We start from the raw sequence: 20,967 nt of genomic DNA, 5'->3' as shown, positions 1-20,967 counted from the left end.
TAATGTGACTCACACACTAATGTGACATGTATATTTATGTTAAGCAAAAGATGCTTAAATATGTTATAGGAAAGAGTTACGATAGATATTTCTAAAAGATCATTGAAAACCATAATTGTGAAATTTCATCTGAAAATCCCAATTCGAAAACCGACTTGACAAGATAAGAATGTAACTTTTCATACATCTGATTCTATTGTACTATACTACCATATACCCAACATGAATAGTGATGAAATGGAGATCTCAAAGGAAGAATTCATTGAAATCACCATAAACAAAGTATATTGGAGTGGGACGACACAAGAGTTGGAGACATAATATATCCTCCTCAGGAAAAACCCATTAAAAGTGGTGTGCTATGCATGTAAAAAGAACATTCATAATTACTTTCTCTTCCAATGACTAGTGTTTAACTTATTCCAGTCCAACTAATGTCTCTAGGTTCATGGACTAATACCTTAATGATCGAATTAGGTTAACATATGAGGGAACCTAGGCTTTGTAGGCTACTTAATGTTTCTTATTTCTTAGGTAGTGGCTGCTTATTGTCTAATACATAGTAGTCCTTAGTTTCCATTCATGAGACAAGAGTAAGTAGTTCTCAAGTAGTGAGATTTGAATGATGTAAAATTTGTGATACAAAATTGAATCAATTCTGCTAAAAGTGCTTATATATGGTGGCTTTAGAGACAATTGAGTAGGGATTACAAGAGGGAGAGTGGGTTGAAGCAGAATCCAGACACAGTAATTAGTTGATCATGACATTTCAAGGTTGAATGTGGGCTTAAGCACATACAAATCATATCTTCCAATGAAAGAGGACCAATGTCTCCAACTCAATTCGACATCATGAGTAGATTTAGAATAGATATCAGACAGAAGAAGGGTATTGATCGTGATTAATGCACAGGAAATTTTTTCAAATCAATCAATCAAAGATAGAAAGAATATCTTCCTCTCACATAAATCATAAGATCTCCCCATTGGAATCTATACCAAACTTTGACCCCATGACATCCTTAAAATCTTTACCAAAAAAAAAAAAAAAAAATATCCTTAAAATGGTAAGAAGACTGCCCTTCCTACGCTTGCACCCACCCACCCTTGAGTACTGCAACACCTTCTCGTGTCCTACAGGATATATTAACTAGCTTGCATACACTGGCTAGAGATGCAAGGAAATTTTCTAGAACTCCTCACTCATCCACCTGGGTGCGAAACCTGGCCAGTTTGTTGGTAACTGCAATGTCCAATTCAGCATCACGCTCAACAATCTCTTTCAATTCTTCATCCGGGTGGAAACATCATGTCCAACCCTTAAACTTCCTCCTCAATCAAAAATCAATACCTTTGGGCATATGCCACTTTCCTTAACAGAGATCTTTCGATCACTCTGTGGCCTCTTGGACTTCTTGACACGCTTTTTAATTGTCTTCTTTGTGAGTAGAGGAACAGCCATGGCTTTATATTAAGGTTTCTGCCAAAACTTCCATTGCCCTTGGTTTCATGCATCAAATTTCCCCCCCCCCCCTCTCTACTTAATCTAGAGCATTAAATTACCCCTCAAGAACACTCAAAGAGACAACCAAATACTGTTCAACAGTCATAGTTCCTCACCCCATTGTCTTTATTTCTTCTTCTAGTCTTTTCTTCTTATTCTTCTCTCTCTGTCTTTCTCTTAGATATGGGTAGAAGTAGTAGAAGTGTTAAGAGTTGTTTCATAGTGATATTCTTTGTAAAATATTTATTGTTGATGATAGAGAAGAAGCAAAGGAGGAGATCATCTCATCATTCATTTCGAGAGAAACTTAGATCTCTTGAAATCTTCAAGAGGCTTTGTTTCGACAATGAATCCATTAACATGGCTTCTACTGATTTTGGCAAACTTAATAGAGTGATCCCTACTGCCGTTCTCTATCCATTATCTGAGGTTGATATCGTGACCCTCATAAAATCCTCATATGGTTCTTCTTCTCCTTTTACCATTGCGGCAAGGGGTCAGGGTCATTCAATCTGTGGACAAGCCATGGCTCAAGATGGTGTTGTAGTAGATATGAGAACTCTGAACATTTTAACTGATGAGAAAGAGAAACACGATGGAAATGGATTCAGTGAAAGAATTAGTCTTTCTGGGTTAGGTTCTTATGTTGATGTGGGTGGAGAGCAGTTGTGGATAGAGGTGTTGAACTCAACCCTGGAGCGTGGAGTTGCACCCACATCATGGACAGATTATTTGTATATCACCGTGGGGGGAACCCTTTCTAATGCCGGCATCGGTGGCCAAAGCTTCCGTCATGGCCCTCAGATCAGCAACGTCTATGAGATGGACATTGTTACTGGTACAAAATTACCTATATGTATTGTAATTATAATTTTAACCTAGCAGATCTAAGAAATATTTATTTGTTTTAGTGACTGTATTACCATGAATGTGCAGGGCGAGGCGAGGCGGTGACCTGCTCTAGAAACTTTAATTCAGATTTGTTTTATGGGGTACTGGGAGGATTTGGCCAGTTTGGGATCATCTCAAGAGCAAGAATTGCCCTAGAGCCGGCTCCAACTAGGGTAATTAATAATACATGCATGTACATACAAACATTTAGAAGGCTCCAAACTATCAAATTTTCTCTCTTTTTGGTAAAGAGGGTTTTTAAGAGGAAATTAATTACTCACTTGTGTTTGATTTATGATGTTTGCAGGTGAAGTGGGTACGTATGCTTTACCTTGATTTCTCTAGTTTCACAAGAGACCAGGAACATCTCATCACACTCAATGGAGGAGATCAAGCCGGGAAGTATAACGGTCTGGACTACGTGGAAGGTTCTCTTATTATGAATCAGAGTCCTGCAAAAAATTGGAGATCTTCATTCTTCTCCCCCACTGATCATTCCAAGATCACTTCCTTAGCAACCCAACATGGCATGCTTTACTGCATTGAAGTGGCCAAGTATTATGACCATCTCTCTGTCGATACTATTGATAGGGTGTGTGATGATCTGTCACGACGAAGATTTGTTAGTTCATTCGTAATCTCTTCTTGAATTGAGTGATTGATCCTGGTAATTTTTCTTGTTCAGAAACTACAAATGTTACTTGAAGGGTTGAACTTCATCCCTTGTTTCATCTTCGCCAAAGATGTTTCCTATGTAGATTTCCTGAATAGGGTTCGAAGAGGAGAACTAGAGCTTCGTTCAAAAGGACTTTGGGACATCCCTCACCCATGGCTTAATCTCTTTGTACCCAAGTCTCAAATCTTGGATTTTGATGCAGGTGTTTTCAAGGGTATTCTTCAACAAAACCTGAATGCCAATGGACCCATTCTTGTTTACCCCATGATTAAAAGCAAGTGAGTACTGCAGAATTAATTGTTGACGAACACCATCCATAAATTTGCATATATGTAACTGATTATCAGAAACTATATTTTCATTTGCAGGTGGGATGATAAGATGTCAGCAATTACACCAGATGAAGATATCTTCTACTCTATTGGGCTATTGAGATCTTGTAGTCTAAGTAGGAGTGAAGAACATAGTTTAGAGTTGGAGAACCAGAACAAGAAAATAATGGAGTTTTGTAAAGATGCAGGGATTAAAGTGAAGCAATATCTTCCCAATTACAGGACCAGGAAAGAGTGGATGAATCATTTTGGCCCAAAATGGGATTTGTTCAAAGAAAGGAAGAACAAGTTTGATCCATTAGCCATACTGTCTCCGGGTCAAAAAATCTTTAACTTCTAAGGCTAAGAACACAGAATCCATGAATATTTCTCTTCAGGATTTATGGATCAATTCTAGTAGTATTAGGTCTCTTCTATGTCAATTCACAAGCATAAAAGTAGTTGAAAATATATGTATTCTCCCGAATCTATATATAATATGGATTTTGGTTATGATTGTAGATTCGACTTCTTAACAGGTTCATGTATTCAGATTCATTCAAGTTTGGCAAGGCAGGCCAAAAGCGAGTCTGGTCATGATATGGAAAAAAAAAGTCCTATTGAAAATACCTTGGGCTTTAGGTGTACCCAGATCCGAGCTGAATTTGAGCCACATATAAGGTCGATTGGATCTTGGGACAGATTTGGAACCAGAAGCATGTCCATCAGTAGGATATATTCGGATTTGAGTTCGAGCATCGATTAATACACAATCGGGTCGGATTGGGTTCAGGTTTTCCGATCTGATCTAGTTTCTGCCGTGTTACCTTGTCAAGAGGGGAAGTGCAAATCAAGTGGGCTGGGCCAGATTGGTCCACAGATGCTTCACCCAAACGGGTAAGCAAGAGGCATGCAACCTTAGCCCAGTCAATCCAAGGTCAGCTCATCCTAGGCAAGGTCCAGGTTGAAAATCTCAACCTAGAGTAGTCATAACTAAATACTGAATTCAGGCAAAAAAACAATTCAATTCAATGCTAGCTGATCTCCCATGTCAATGCCACTGCATCAATAGAATTCAACACGAACAGCTTCATCTTTTAGCATGTCAAATTATGATTGGGATTGCCCTGTTCAGCTAACATTTTAAATCTTGGCAAACATGATGCAGCAGTAAGATCCATGATCAGATAATCAGAAACTTCTAAAAAGTTTTCTACTGAAGGGATCTAGTTACAATGATCATGTTTTAGCATTTTAAGTCATTTATTAGGATTAGAGCGATCAATCACACACAATCAAATAGAAAACAAGGAAGAAAGAGACAAGGATTTTACCCTGGTTCACCTCAATATGAGGCTATGTCCAGCATTAGGTTTTTCACTAGATTCAATGTTCGATTACAAGAGAATATATATAAATGCTTAGAAACCCTAAGCTAGAACGATTCATGGGCCCAAGCAAGCGGGACCCCGTGTCCATCGGCAACACAATGTGAAGCAGGAGGGATACTCAACAATCTCCCACTTTGTGAAGTCTTCTCATGCTTCCTCAAACCCAAAGCAGTTGTGCACCATTCAAACTTCTTAGAACTCACTACTTTGGTAAGAAAATCAGCACTATTTACTTTTGTATCAATTTTCGCCAGCATCACAACCTTTTGTTCTATCTTCTCTCTAATAAAATGGTATTGTATGTTAATATGCTTGGTCCTTGCATGAAAACCTGGGTTTTTGGCCAAGAATATTGCACTCTGACTATCACACCCAACTATTACTCAACCATGTGTAAAACCAAGCTCTTTACACAACCTACGCAGCCAAATCACTTCCTTGGCAACGTGTGTCAATGCCATGTACTCTACCTTTGTAGTAGATAAGGCAACTGTGCTTTGCCTCTTACTCATCCAACTGACAGCTCCGCCAAATAAAGAAACAACATATCCACTAGTAGATCTTCTACTATCAATATAACCTCCCAGTCAGCATCCACAAAGCACTGTAGCTCTAATGGTGGTTGACCTTTTGAGTTCTTCAGGCCTTCATAGCATAATAAAAATCAGATGTACTGCAAAGATAGCAAAACACAAGCTTCACTACCATCCAATGCTCTTTCCCTGGTAGACATATATCTATTCAATACTCCCACTGCTTGGGCAATATATGGACGACTACAAATCATGGCATACATCAAACTCCCAACAACACTTGCATAGGGAATTGATGCCATCTCTTCTTCCTCCTTTTCAGTCTTGGGGCACTAGAGAGCTGATAACTTACAACCTGTAGGCATGGGAGTTTTCACTGACTTGCAATCTGACATATTGAATTTCTTTAGAACATTTTCAATATATTGCTTTTGACTCAACCACAACCTTTCTTTTCCACAGTCCCTCTTAATCTGCGTCCCCAAAATTAGATTTGTTGGGCCTAAATCTTTCATCTCAAACTGCTCTACTAGCAGTCCTTTAACTGTGCCAATCATCTTCAATTGTTCCCAACAAGCAACATATCATCTACATTCAAGGTTCGAATAACAAAATTACCTTCTAACCTTTTTACATAGCACACAACGATCCGCATCACAATGATCAAACCCAAGCTTCAAGAAATATGAGTCGGATTTTTGGTACCAGATCCTGGGAGATTGTTTCAAGCCATACAAAGACTTATTTAACTTGCACACTAAGTCTTCATTTCCTCTTACCACAAACCCCCCTAGCTGCTTCATGTAGATATCTTCCACCAAATCACCATGGAGGAATGCAATCTTTACATCCAGTTGCTCCACCTCCAAATTATATGCAGCTGCTACAGATAGAACAAGTCGTATGTAATTGAATTTTGCAACAAGGGAAAATACCTCACCATAATCAACTCCTTCTATTTGAGAGTATCCCTTTGCAACAAACCGAGTTTTGTACTGTTCTATCTCCCCATTTGCACCAGCATTTTTTTTTAAAACCCACTTGCATCCAATCGCCTTGCGATCTGCAGGTAGTCTCACCAAACTCCAAGTTTTGTTTTGATTTAGGGAGTTCATCTCATCTTTCATAGCCTCCTCGCACTGTTTGGAATCATCCAAGCTTCTAGCTTGCTTTACTGTGCTTGGATTGTCACCTATGACAATCAGAGCATAATTATCATTACTGGCATGAAGGATATAGTTATCAAGTGTATTAGGTTTACCTCTCAGATGGTCTTCTCTCCCTCGTGGATCTCCTTAACACTAGACTAGATGCTGCTTCAACCTCAGTCTCAACCTCAATTTCAGAATCTATATCCTTTGTCTCATCAGGTTCGATAGATTCAAAATCTAAATTTTCTGCTTCACTTTCTGTGCTAACTAACTGTTCTTCAAAACCCACATCTAACATCACTGTCTGTGGCCTTTCTGGAGCATATGAAAAAATCTTATTCAAATTTGATTATCTGAACACAACATCTCCGCTGTAAGAGATACGTCTAGTTTTTGGATTCCACAACTTATTTCCCTTTGTACCATCCTTGTACCCAACAAAGATGCACTTCTTTGACTTCCTATCAAACTTGTTCCTTTTCTCCTTTGTCACGAGCACATATGCCTCACAACCAAACACTCTGAGATGAGAAATATTTGGCCTCTTCCCAAACAGTGCTTCAAACGGGGCAAAGCTGATGTAGGGGACCTATTTTTGAGATAACATGCTTCTACTCCAATTTAATTAGAATCAATCAAGTGAACATATAATCAACCCAAAGAGAATGACAAAAAAGTCATTGCTAGAATGTAATTTCTAATTTTTTAAATAAGAATCTTATTTTTAAATTAGGAAGGGGCCAAAACTATTGGTATTATTAGTTAAAAAAAATTAATTAAAATTATACTAGTCTATGTTCTAAGGTAAATGTTATTTATATTTCTACTTTCTTCTAGGTAAAAATAATTGGGTTTTAACCCAATATAATAGATACTTACATTTTTAGAATGATTTTTGTCTTTTAAATATATTCTATTGAGAATGACTACTAGGAGTGCGACTAATATTTTGATTTGTTTGTAACATTAATATTAAAAAACAAATCATAAAAGGCCACTAATAATTTGTCTATATATATATATAAATACCAGCTAAAAAATTCACGTGCAAATGCAAGTCACTCTTTGTGCAAATGAAGAAGCGATAGGAGAAGACATTTGAATGGTATTCTTTTTTTTTTTTTTGGGGGGGGGGGGGGTTGGGGGTTAAAAGGTATAGTTTAGTTATAGTTGTTTATATATTTACTAAATAGTTAAAATTGTTGACTTGAAATTAGGAAGAGAACTTTTAAGACTACAAGGCTTGATCTCAAAAAGAAAGTCTATCTAAATTCTATAACAATTGAATGATACATAAATATGATAAGGTGAAAGCTGAAAGCTGAATAGTTCCACCATGTAACTTGAATTGATCTCTGAAGGACTTCAACTTGTACTTGAGTGTATACTCCAAAGCTCGAGACAATATCGACTCCATATCCCAACTTCTACAAACTCATAGAACTCTAATAGCTCTAGTTGAAATCGACAAACAGTTCGACCTGTAGATCCACGTAGAATGTCATTGAGAAACCAAAAAATAAAATCATCATTTCATTTGGTTTGTAGTTTTTCTGGTGATTTGAGGAGGGAATGAGAAGATTGTGGAAGAGTTGTTCCTGAAGATCGTAGAAGATACACAATAGAAATATTAATGATTTATTTGACTATAAAAAGGATTTTCTATAAGCTCCATTAATTTCCTAAGAAATATTTGGTATCTTTTATAAGTTATTCTATTTCAATTATTTTATTATTTAATTCTTTATATTTATTTTCAGATTTTAAATTATGAGTTTCTAAGTTTTTTTTATTGAGGTTTTCAATGCTCTGCTTTATTATTCAGTCATTGTAATAATTTATAAATTTATAATTCTATAGGTTTGGTTCTATGATATTCAAGGCTATTTATTAATTGGTTTATATCTTTCTTATTAAGTAAATTTTGAATATTTAATCTTATTATTTTATTATGAATTTTTTTAATTTCTTTTTGTTGGTAATCTTGGTTTTCTCTCATTTTTCTTATTTCTTTATTTTTAATAATTTCATATTCTACTATGTCTAGTAGTTGTTTATTTATGTGTTTTAAATATTTTTCGGTGAATACCATTAAGATGTTGGTTTTCACTATGTAATATATGTTTATTATTTTCTTTATCAAATCTATATTCTAAAGTTATCACAAGTTGTTTTTGTGATTTGATTTTTAAATTTAAATATTCTAATTTAACTAGATCCTAATGTGCTGGCATTATTTAATTTTTCATTTAAATATCTTATTTTTACACATATGATTATTCATTGTCATGTACTTTGTTAAATAGAATAGGGTAAATATCACTTACCTCCCCTCTTAGCTGGACAAATAGCATTTACACCCCCTCTTAGTTGGATAATATCACTTACCTCCCCTTTTACCTAGCAAATATATCAAACACCTCTCCTCTGTTAACTTTCTCGGTTAAATTTAACTTTTACCGTTAAATATTTTTCCAAAACCCCAAATTACCCTTGACTAAAAATACTTTTTTATTTTAAACCCTAAATTATCGTAATCACCCTAACAGTTAAACTATTAAATTACTCTCAATTAAAATAATTATTAAAAACCAAAACATCATAGTTAAAACTTAAATTATCTTTAATTATTAAAAGCCCAACATACCCTTTTTTTAGTTCTTTTTTATCAAATTAAAAAAACACGTACTACCATCAAGTGAAATTAAAAAAAAAAAAAAAAAGTATTTTGATAAAATTAAACACCTACTAATATTTTGGATTTTTTTTAATTGTTTGATAAATTTAAAAAAAAAAGAAAAAAAAGAGTATGTTGGGTTTTTACAATTAAAGATAAATTGGGTTTTAACTATGGTGTTTAAAATTTTAACCAAGGGTAGTTTGGGGTTTTGGAAAAATATTTAACGGTAAAAGTTAAATTTAACCGAGAAAGTTAACAGAGGGAAGGTGTTTGATATATTTGCCAGGTAAGAGGGGAGGTAAGTGATATTATCCAACTAAGAGGGGGTGTAAATGCTATTTGTCCAGCTAAGAGGAGAGGTAAGTGATATTTACCCAATAGAATATTATCATCTATGGGCCAATTTATAGCATGTCTTTGATTTCTATTTTTCTCATATAATTTTGTCTTTATTTTATCGTTTTCATGAATTTATTTTTTAATTCAATTATTTTATCTTTTATATTATATATTCTATTTCTGTTCTAAGTTCTTGTGCTCTGATCTTTAGAATTTCATGGATATCTAAAGCTTTGACCCACTCTGTATGAGGTTTTATTGTGGTTTTTGTTGTATTTTCTTAAATTTTTCAAACAAAGGTAATATAAAGAAATTTTTTATATTTATCAAAATGATTTAGTACGCAATATAAAGAAAAAAATTTGTCTTATATTCTGAGTTTCTAATCTCAATTGGTCTTTCTGTATTTTTGTTTCTTGAAATGATTTGGGACATGTAGAATTGTATAATTTTTCAAAAATTAATAATATTTTGATTTCTTGTGGTAAACTTTTTCCTTGTATAAAAAATTATTATGGTATATCAATATGGTCAATTATAGTTTTGTAATATTCAATTATTGAACAATATATATCACTTAGGTGAAAAGCATGTAAGTTTTTAAATAACATAAAAATATGAAAATAAAAAAAAGGCATCCATAGTGTCCCTCATTATTTAAAAAAAAATTAATTCTTTTCGTATCATTATTTCAAGATGGTCTTTAATTGGTTTAAACTTTTTATATAATTCTAATTTTTTTATGGCTTGTATACTATATTATTTTCCTAATTTGTAGTCTTTTGTTTGTTTTAATTTCTTATAAAATATTATTTTCAACATTTTTGATTACTTTTATTAATTCTTTATTTTTACAAAATTTGTTTCAGATTTCATTATACTGTATTATAAAATCTGTTCTGAAATTAATGATGTAATTTTTCTAGAATTAGTAATATTATATCTTCGAGTAAATATTTATTTTCTTTTTATAATTCCTGGGACTTCAATATTTTTTTATGATAGAAATGTAATATCGAAAATATGATTCTAAAATAGAATCATCAGAAGAAGAAGATAGATACAAATATTGACTAAGAAAAGAGATTCCATAATAGACTGTTTAAATTTAGCAAGATTTTGAAAGAGAGCTTAGAAAGAGGTTGCAATAAATTTAACTGTCCTATTCAATACTACCAAGTTAGGTGGAAAATGAAATAAAGGCCTAGTGGAAATGTAGTCCTACATGATACAAGAGGTTTTTTTTTTTTTTTTGGAGGGGGGATTAAGAACAACAAATCTTTTTTAGTCTCATATCCTTTGCCTAAGTCCTTCCACCTTAGCCACCTTGCCCTTTCAAAACACATAATGAATAATGAAGTGTTATCCAGAAATGAACCATGCTTTGATACTAGGATTGGGGAGGTGAGGGTGAAATCACAGAAGAAGTGAAATCACACCCACGTAGCTAGTTTTTAGTGTAACTGGTGGCATGCTTGAATACTTACAAGAGAATACTTATGCAATGCAAAAAATTAAGAGGTGCCTACGAGATAGTAGAGGCACGACTGTAGGCATGCCATCTCAATTCATTCCCCTATGAAATTAATAAAATAAAAAGAAAAACAGGCATTTGATCTACATCATTACCTTGCTTGGGTTCCCGAAAACATTGTACTATTGACTCCAACCATTTTTTATTCCTAATATCTCTCTAAAATTGCCGTAGCTCAACGTGGTGGAAGTATAGTGAAAATAACTTCAACAATAAACTCTAAAAATTTAAAACATAAGTTACAATAACAAATTTCTTCTTATACAAAGAACCAATGTAGGTACCCCCCTTCACAACTCTTAGACTTTCCTATAAACTTCTCTAGAATATCAGCTAGAAACATACCCTGAAAACTTTTGTCAAATAAACCTACAAGATTTCGAGAATATCATAACAGGAGAAATTTTATATTATAGCATAGAAAATAATAAATGTATTTAACAAGTCAAAAGAAATTTAGAAAAAATCGATATAGTAAGTAATTAAAATCCATTAAAACACTGGGAAATAGATAAACCCTTTTGTAATTTAGAAATAATAAACTTAAAACACAAAATAGATACAGGACAAGCTAAATAAACCACAAAAAATAATGATGAACTTAAAATGCATATGGCTGAGCTTATAAAATATAAAATATAAAATAATAAGAAAATCAAATTCTAAACATTATTCTAGCGCAAAATTTATAGTTAACACACATTCTGAACAAATTAGAGGAAAAATAGAATGGTCATAAATTATAAAAGATTAAATGGCAATACATACGAAGATGTTTATAAAATTTCAGATAGAGATTATCTTACAAGATTGTAAAATATTTAGTAAATTTGATTGCAAATATGGATTACATCAAATTAAAATGTACCTAGAATATATTAAATGGACAACATTCACCACAACTGAAGGACATTATGAATGGTTAGTGATGCCATTTGGGCTTAAAAATGCTCCTTCTGTTTCCCAAAAATGCATGGATGAAATATTCTTTAAAAATAAAAATTTTGTTATAGTTTGAATTGATGACATATTAGTTTGTAGTAAAACATCTCAAGAACATATTATCCATCTACAAATTATACTTTAGAATTTACGAATCATGGGATAATTTTCAAAAAGAAAATGAAAATAGGAAAAACATACATTAAAATTTTAGGAATGAAATTAGAAGGAACGATAAATTACAACCTCATACTGCTACAAGAATTCTAGAATTTTCAGATAAATTAACTACTATTATCTAAATAAGGTCATTTTTAGGGTTAGCAAACCAGGCTAAACCCTTTATTCCTAATCTAGGAAAAATATTAGGACCATTATACTAGAAAATTTCCCCTAATGGAGAATATAGATGGAATAATCAAGATATAAAACTTATCCTAATAATTAAAGAATTATTTAAAAATATACCACCATTAAGATTACCCACTGGCAAAGATTATAGAATTTTAGAAACTGATGGATGTGAAGAAGGATGGTGAACCGTTTCAAAATAAAACCATCTGAATATCACTCTAAAACTACAGAACAAATATGTAGGTATAATTCAGGAATTTTTTTTTGTCAAAATCCTGACATCTATAAAATATAAAGTAGAAGCATTAATTATCAAAGAATTAGAATTGACGGAAATATTCTTACAAATAACAATTTACAATAATAACTGATTGTGAGACTATAGTACAAGCATTTAAAAATTATAATGAAAGAAAATCCAATATAGAAGATATGTCATACTTAGAACACATTTTTACAATAGAGGATATAAAATCAAAATTGAACACATAATAAACGATGATAATAAAATAGTTGATTTATTATCTAGGATAAATCAAATATTAAAAGACCCAAGATGAGTGTACAATATAGACAAAGAGATCTAAAATCCATACATAACTAGGGGAAAAAGAGAGAGAGAGAGAGAGAGAGAGAGAGAGAGAGAGAGAGAGAGAGAGAGAGAGAGAGAGAGAGAGAGAGAGAGAGAGAGAGAGAGAGTTAAAGAATCTGAATTGAATTTTATAATAAAAAGAATTGCCAGAATAACATATGATGAATCCACAAATATTATTCTAGAGGATGAACTTAACAAAATTAATAACCAAGCACTTGTATATAATATGAGATATAAAATGAATTGCCAGAATAACGTATGATGAATCCACAAATATCATTCTAGAGGATGAATTTAACAAAATTAATAACCAAGCACTTGTATATAATATGAGATATAAAATATACCAAATGAAAAAACTCCTATCTTATAGAAAAAATGAACTAGCTAACATTGCTGCTTAATGTTGTAGGAGGAACGAATTCCCAAGAACCTTTATTGAGAGATGACCATCCATTTGTCAAGACCATCAACCAGAATCCCCACTTGTATCCTCTCCCCTCACAACAAACCAATCATGACCTTCGGTACAATTAACATGCTTGTTCCAAGGAGGATCTTATCTTCCAACATTATAGGCAATTCAAATGCCTAATCATCATACTCTTCTGTCATTGGGACTCTTAATCATAACACAAGTTTATTTGTAGGATCTCCAAGATCACAATCACCACCAAAGACAATCAAAATTGATTCTCATATTCTTTTTAAGAATACCAATATGAAGTTCACCAATCACAATAAATATATGATCAATGATGAAGAAAAAATTGTACTTGATAATTTCTGGCCATCCATCAATTTGTGCTGAAAACAAAAAGCTCTAGCTAGATGTAGCCAATGTTCTTAATGCAGTAGCATTACTCTTTAATCAAGCTAGAACAAAAAGGGGGAAATCTAAATTCTATGTAGTCTTTGAAGGCAACACAAAAGGCATATTCCTTGATTGGGAAGATGTCGTCTAAGCAATACAGGATTATCCAACTCCAAGATATAAATGATATGACACTATTGAAGAAGCCACCATGCAAGCCAAGCTCATTTTCTACCCAAAAATTACTATATGACCCAAAGCTCAAGGCAGTTCCACCATCACAACCATCTTTTATTACAATGACTCAAAGAAGACTTTTATGTGACCATTGCGAAAATATGAAGAAGAATGCAAAATATACAAAAGAACTCGTTTCCAGAGCCACCAGAATCAACAAACGCAACGAAGAAAATGCTGAAAAAGAACAAGCTCTCCAACAAGCCAAATATCACATAATCAAAATACATCAAGAAAAAATAAAGCTCTGCAAACACATTAAAGAACATGAGTAGACTCTTGACAAGTTAAAGCATCAACTTCAGAATATTTCTGGAAGCTGCTAGACAGATACAACTTTAGCACCATCACAGTTCCTTTAGAATTTCAGAGAAGGAGTCATAGGAAGAATCTAAACATGCTCCAGTTACAAGGAAGCGGTAGTGAGCCCATAAACCCACAAACCTCATCACAACCACACATTATGCCACTTCTAGAAGATGTTGAATTTGAGAAAGGAAAAGGAAAGACAAGGAGAAAAATCTCCTTGATATGTAGATTCCAATCATAGGATGATTCCTTATCATCTGTTTCACACTCAAATGAAGTTCAATTTAGGGATGGTTTTCGTGGACCTTAACAAAACCACAAGGATTTTGGCCAAATCCATAAAGAACCATATGGTTCATAGGACAACCATGTAAAGTCATATAATTGTCCTTAACCCTTGATCCAGGCTATAACATGATTTATGCTAATACCAAGCATGTAAAATATTCGGTAAATTAGGTCAGGCTAATACAAAACTCGGCTAACCTAGAACACAAGTTATAAAATATAATGTTTGTCTCACTTGAACATGCTATGGGTAATAAGCATGTCCGGAAAAAACCCTAGCTATAAAATATGAGTTAATTATTTTTAAACCATACCATTGTGGAAAACAGTAATCTCATGCTATGTGGAATGCCACAAGACGGTTCTAGAAGAAATTCCGAATCTACGATTCTTAATAGATCATATGCTCTCCACATCTACATGCGTAGAAGATGCCACATGAAAAAATCTTTGCAAATAATTGATGTGACATTTTCAAGGACAACTGTGTAAATATTAGTAAAGAACCAATGACAATATTGTCCCCTGAAAAAAATAATAAATGTGTCATTTTAGTCATTTGTTTTACTATTTGTATGTAATATGTTGACAAGTGTAATAGGGCACTTTGAAGGCAAGTTGAGTTCTATTGCCTATAAATAGATTCAATGAATGTAAATGATGCACTCTAATTCTTGAGACATATCTTTGAAGACTCCTAAAGAAACTACGAATGGTGCTTTCTCCTTGTAATGGGCGTGCTTGCTTGTAACTTCTCTCTTGTGAAATAAAGAAAGATTTTTCATGGTAAGATTTTCTCCTCCAACTTTCTAGTTTTTTTTTAATATTTTCGAAAATCCAAAATGGAACCTGAGGAAGGTAGGGATGTAGATCAAGGGTCCCTTTTTTTTTTTTTTTTTTTCATAGAGGAAGGATTTGAGATGGCATACATACCTACAATCATGCATTTACCATCTCCTAGGCCCCTTTATAATTTTTTGCATTGCATGCATCAATAGATTATCATTTGTAAATCTTCTAATATCTTCTTGTAAGTATTATCCGGTGATTTCACTCTCACCTTCTATCCACAATATACACATCACAATATGACAAAATACACAGTTACTATTGCTAACAGAATCTTATTAATTCAGTAAGATGTTCATGAGAATATCAAGCCAAGAGGTAAAAAGGATAATCAGAACTGTTATCCATGTGCATGTCTTCTGAATTCAATCAATGAATCGATGTTGCTGTAAATGCAGAAAGTTGATGAAGGAGGATCACTTTAACCCTTCTCCCACGATGGGAAATAAATTAATCAACTGTTAATCAATTTTCACTTCCTCTTAAAGCTCAGCAAATCATACTACCCTTTTACTTGGTTACTTTTTCGCTACTTTGTAAGGGAGGGGAAAGATGGTTTGATTAATATAAGATTTTTTTTTTGGTGCAATTTAATATAAGATTTGAACATTATGTTGTGTACATTGAAAATATATATATTAAATTAAAAAAGTAGAGATTTTTTTAGGGAACAAAGGAAAAGACAGAAAGTGGGATGTCAGATCAACTTATTGGATTGTCTTGGGCAGTGGTTTTGGGGTATGGTTTTGAAGGGTGGAGGATTACAGACAGATCCCTTCTCGTCCACATCTCTCTCTCTCTCTCTCCCCTTACAGATTTTGCAATTTCCATTATCGGTCTCTCATTTATTTGATGTTCTTGAAACTGGAGGGGTCTGGTGCTTTTTGGTTTTTCTTGCAATGACCAAAACGAGGTTGCTGCAGCTGCTGAAACACGAAGAAGAAGAAATAATGGCCCGCTGTAAGGGTTTGATGCAGTTCCTCTTCGCTCTCTTCTTTCTTTGAACTTTTTCTTCTATTTATTTCCTGGAGAAAACTAATACATCTCTTGGGTTTGGAGCAGAACAGACAAGAGATTATCACTAGCTAGACAGCTAAAGACAGATGAGTTTTGTCCAGAACTTTAGATGAGAAACAAAAATTATAAGTTTAAGCTTGTAGTTTACCTCTCTTTCGAGTAATAGCCTCTATGCAATTGGTGTTTTCTTTCTGATCTAAGAAGTTTATGGAGAAAGTAATACAAGATCCGTGACTCAACAGTAGAGTAGATTAGCATCTATTATCATTCCAAACCCTAGGACTTGCATGTAAGATGATGACCAAGGGGTTAGTGATCCAACAACACTCAGTTGTGGAGGAGAACATGTCTAATTTGACAACTGCTTCTGGAGAAGCGAGTGTTTCTTCTGGCAACAGAACTGAAACAGGTGCCATGTACCCAGAACGGTCCTTTCCTTCATCAAATCAAACTCCAGTGGTGAAGAAGAAGAGAAATCTACCCGGCAAACCAGGTCTCAAAATTAATTACTAAAACTCAATTTCGATCAATTCAGTTTGATTATTTTTTTTATTCTTTTTCATTTAATTCCAATTTTTTTGTTGGGATCTTGAATCAGACCCAGATGCAGAAGTGATAGCTTTATCTCCTAAGACTCTAATGGCCACAAATCGGTTCGTCTGTGAGATTTGTAACAAAGGATTCCAAAGAGACCAGAACCTTCAACTGCACAGGAGAGGACATAATCTTCCATGGAAGTTAAAGCAAAGAACAAGCAAAGAGATAAGGAAGAGAGTATATGTATGCCCAGAAACTACATGCGTGCATCATGACCCTTCAAGGGCTCTTGGTGACCTCACAGGTATCAAGAAGCACTTTTGCAGAAAGCATGGGGAGAAGAAGTGGAAATGTGACAAGTGTTCTAAGCGTTACGCAGTTCAATCCGATTGGAAAGCTCACTCCAAGACTTGTGGCACAAGAGAGTACAGATGTGATTGTGGAACCCTTTTCTCAAGGTAATTAGACAAACAGATCAACTCGATGGAATTCTATATTGTTTATCTTTTTCGTTTTACTTTGAAGACCATACCGCAATACCAGTAATTTAAAGTATTTAATTTGTTAAATTGCATTGGCAGCTTATTCAATGGAAGAACTCTACCAAGCTAGCTCTGAGTTTCAGTCTCACAGAAAAAGAGATAGTGTGTGTGGCTACTGGCAAGCCATAGGAATCTTTAATCTTAATTAAAATGCCTTTTGTCCACTGAAAAAAAATAGCCTCGAAATAGAAAGTGTGGAACAAAAACAGAGAGAATACTTCTTTCAGTACTGTTTTAATTATCTGTTTGTGATGGTCTGCTTTTCCTTGGTTTTTTGTGTTTGTTTGTTTCTGGTTGCAGAAGGGATAGTTTCATCACTCACAGAGCTTTCTGTGATGCTTTGGCACAAGAGAGTGCAAGAGCAGCAACAACTGTAGACCCACTTCTTTCCTTTCAACCTGGTCATTCTTCAACATCACACATAAATATGCAGCAACCTCAATTCATTGCTCATGATCTTCAATCATTCTCCATGAAAAGAGAGCAGCAACTTCAACCACATTTCAATCTTAGACAAGATATACCTCCATGGATATCTTCTTCATCAGCCTTAGCAGCTGGCCCAGGTCCACCACCACCTGTTGACCTCTCATCGTCAGTGTTCTCTACGAGGTTAGAACAACCTTCAATCCATCGTGGAAACCCTAATCCTACCCTTGGCCCTTCACTCTCACATTACCATCCTTCACTTTCCCCACACATGTCTGCTACGGCATTGCTACAGAAAGCGGCTCACATGGGTTCAACAATGAGTAAACCTTCATCGTCTTCTTCTGCTCCTCCTGTACCCCACCAAGTTCACATGTCTGGAGTTTCGACAACTGGTTTTAAGGGCTTGTCTTCACGTGAAGAGATGGAAAGTGGGTTCGTTTATGGATTGGGTCCTTTCCCAGACAAATCTGGTGGTGTTGCTTCTGGTCTAATTGACCACGTATCTGCAAACACAACTGGGAATGTAGAAGGAGCTCCTTCTCGACTTCAAGACATGATGCGTTCTTTCTCTTCTGCAAGTGGGCTAGATGAGTCTTCCTTCGGAGATGGCTTTGGTGGGATATTGGCTTCAAAGAGGGACAGAAACCTTAATGAACATGAATCTATATCAAACTCAAATACAAGAACAACGTTGAGTACCCATCATGGTAGACCTGATGAAAGTGGTGGTGGAGCTGATCATGGCTTGACAAGAGATTTCTTGGGTCTTAGAACCCTATCTCATAGCGACATTTTCAGTATAGCAGAGTTTGATCACTGCTTGAGTTCTTCTCCACGACAATGGCAAGGTTAGCCTCTAAATGCTTCATTTATATGTCCTTTTCTTCCTTTCTTCTTCCTCGACATTTATTCTCTCTTTTTGGTCTTCCCCAAGGGCAAACCTTATATATAAACCTAATAGTTATGCTCCTCTCTCTCTCTCTCTCTCTTGTTTTTTTGTTAATTATTTCATCTCTGCAATTCTTTGTTTTTTTAGAAATAAAAAAACAAATTTCTGTAATTCATTAATGGCTACATGTATATCATAAGAAAACAGCTAGCAGGGAGAAACCCTAAGATTCTAGATCTATGTATCTCGGTGGTTAAACTCCTAGCTTTTTTTTGAAAGATTTGCTTTCTGTGACAGTATGAGGATCCAATACATTGTGGTACAGAGAGGCAGTAATCAGGACCACAGGATCATTTGGACCACGTTACACATGATTCTCAAGTCGAAATCCTCTCCACCCTGTCTGACCACATTCCACATGAGCGTGACCCCACACTTATAGGATCTGTCCATGTCACGCAGAACCAGTGCGCGGATCCTGTACCATGTGGGCGGAGGACCAAGCTAGGTGGAGAGGATCTCCACTACAAAATTCCCAAGTTAAACCATATGAAAAAATAATTTTCAAAGAGAATTCTAATTGATTATTTCACTTCACTTCCATTGAAACAGTCGCCCAAAATACCCAACTGCTCAATGGTTTTGTTGGATAATTTGCATGCACTGAGATTTCAAATTTCTTACTTACCTAAAATCAATCTTCCCAACCCCAATATATTGATAATCAAATTATGACAAATTTTACTTTCTTAAACGCCTAGAAATAAGATACAATTAAAATTCCGGGTGTAAATGGACCAAATTCAGATCTGATAATACCATATCCACATTCTATTATATTCTGACAGATTTGGATAATATCCTATTGGTTTTTTTTGACCGATTCAATCAAATTCAGATAATAATCAGATAGTTATTTACTTAAGTATATTATTCTAAATTGATATCAATATAAACTAAATACAAGTTTTCGACTATCTATTGACATCTTTACCATTTTATTTGTGAGGGCTAGGCTTGAAAATAAAAAATTTAGCAACTATGATAGTTATTTTAATAGAAAATCTAAAAAAATTAATAGTCACATATCTCAAGTGAAAAATATATAAAAATAAGAAAAACAAATCCAAGTAAGTAGCTTAATAGGATATTTTATCGAACGGATTCAAATACCCCTAGACGAATACAGATGCAAATTCGAAAGCGAATTTTGGTCATCCATTTATACCCGTAGATTAAGGGTGTCAATTGTGTACTAAAACCATTTAACCGTACCAAACCGCGCCTGTCTAAAACCTTACCGTACTGTACCTTTCAAAATTCGGTACGGTATGTACCGAAACCGTACCAAATTGGTACTGTACCAAATTAAGAAATATAAATTGTATTTTTACAATTAAAACACTTTACCTTTTCCCTATCCCTAATTCCCTATTTCAATTTTTCATTTCATCATTCACTCATCTACTTAGATTTACTTGTTTTATTTCTATTAATTATATTTATTTGCTTTCAAATTATATTGATTGGATGATCACAATTTCATTAGGATCTTAATGAACTAATAACAAAAGTGGCATAAGTTCATTCGTACCAACATTGTACCGTACTAGATATCGTGTTGAAATCGTTTTTCTGTACTGATTTAATACCTAAACCGTACCAAATCGTTTTTGTAAATATCGAAACCGTACCGTACCGTACAGTTTAAATTCGGTACGATACGGGTTGTGATTCTCGGCATTCAAAGTTGATACCGTACCAATAGATAGTTGAGAGTATACTTGTTACTGGCTTGGGTAGCATTCTTAAAGAGCATAGGATGCTCCGATGAAAGATTCTTAAAATCAGAAATGTGAGCATAGAAGCATTAGGCAGCAGCAGACAGATGCATGCTATTCCGCTTATTTTAATGAAAAAGCAGGAGATGGTATTTGATTTTGACACACCTTGCCTGGGTGAAAGTAGGATTCGATCCCGAGGAGGATCGGTTATATCTGTTCTATAGTAGTAGGGGTGATGGTCAACCTTTTCTTTGCATTTATGGGGATCTACCCTTTGTACCTTTCACTGAGAAAAGACGAAAATCCCATCATCCCTTTCCTTTGAATTTCTTCTGACCAAAAGCAAAACAAGAGAGGAGAGAGATGAT

General features: G+C 34.3%; 2 protein-coding genes and 1 pseudogene across 2 annotated transcripts; 2 read left to right on the top strand and 1 right to left on the bottom strand.

Annotated features, from left to right (window-relative positions):
* Positions 1-1,199: 1,199 nt before the first annotated feature.
* LOC149011702 (large ribosomal subunit protein eL32z pseudogene) lies at positions 1,200-1,462 on the bottom strand (annotated as a pseudogene).
* Positions 1,463-1,663: 201 nt separating this feature from the next.
* On the top strand, positions 1,664-3,743 carry LOC149011701 (cytokinin dehydrogenase 3-like). Its single transcript, XM_089163832.1, has 5 exons — positions 1,664-2,342; positions 2,441-2,568; positions 2,703-2,987; positions 3,081-3,349; positions 3,440-3,743. The coding sequence occupies exons 1-5, from the start codon at positions 1,688-1,690 to the stop codon at positions 3,741-3,743; spliced, it is 1,641 nt and encodes a 546-aa protein (XP_089019958.1). The 5' UTR covers positions 1,664-1,687.
* Positions 3,744-16,139: 12,396 nt separating this feature from the next.
* Positions 16,140-19,629, top strand: IDD11 (indeterminate(ID)-domain 11). Its single transcript, XM_089163362.1, has 3 exons — positions 16,140-16,908; positions 17,014-17,410; positions 17,795-19,629. The coding sequence occupies exons 1-3, from the start codon at positions 16,710-16,712 to the stop codon at positions 18,777-18,779; spliced, it is 1,581 nt and encodes a 526-aa protein (XP_089019488.1). The 5' UTR covers positions 16,140-16,709; the 3' UTR covers positions 18,780-19,629.
* The last annotated feature ends 1,338 nt before the right edge of the window (positions 19,630-20,967 follow it).

The sequence above is a fragment of the Hakea prostrata genome, chromosome 7 (genome assembly GCF_041222555.1).
Source record: "Hakea prostrata isolate BN-2017 chromosome 7, UWA_Hpros_2, whole genome shotgun sequence".
Taxonomy (NCBI): domain Eukaryota; kingdom Viridiplantae; phylum Streptophyta; class Magnoliopsida; order Proteales; family Proteaceae; genus Hakea; species Hakea prostrata.
This window is presented reverse-complemented; position numbering and strand designations above follow the sequence as displayed.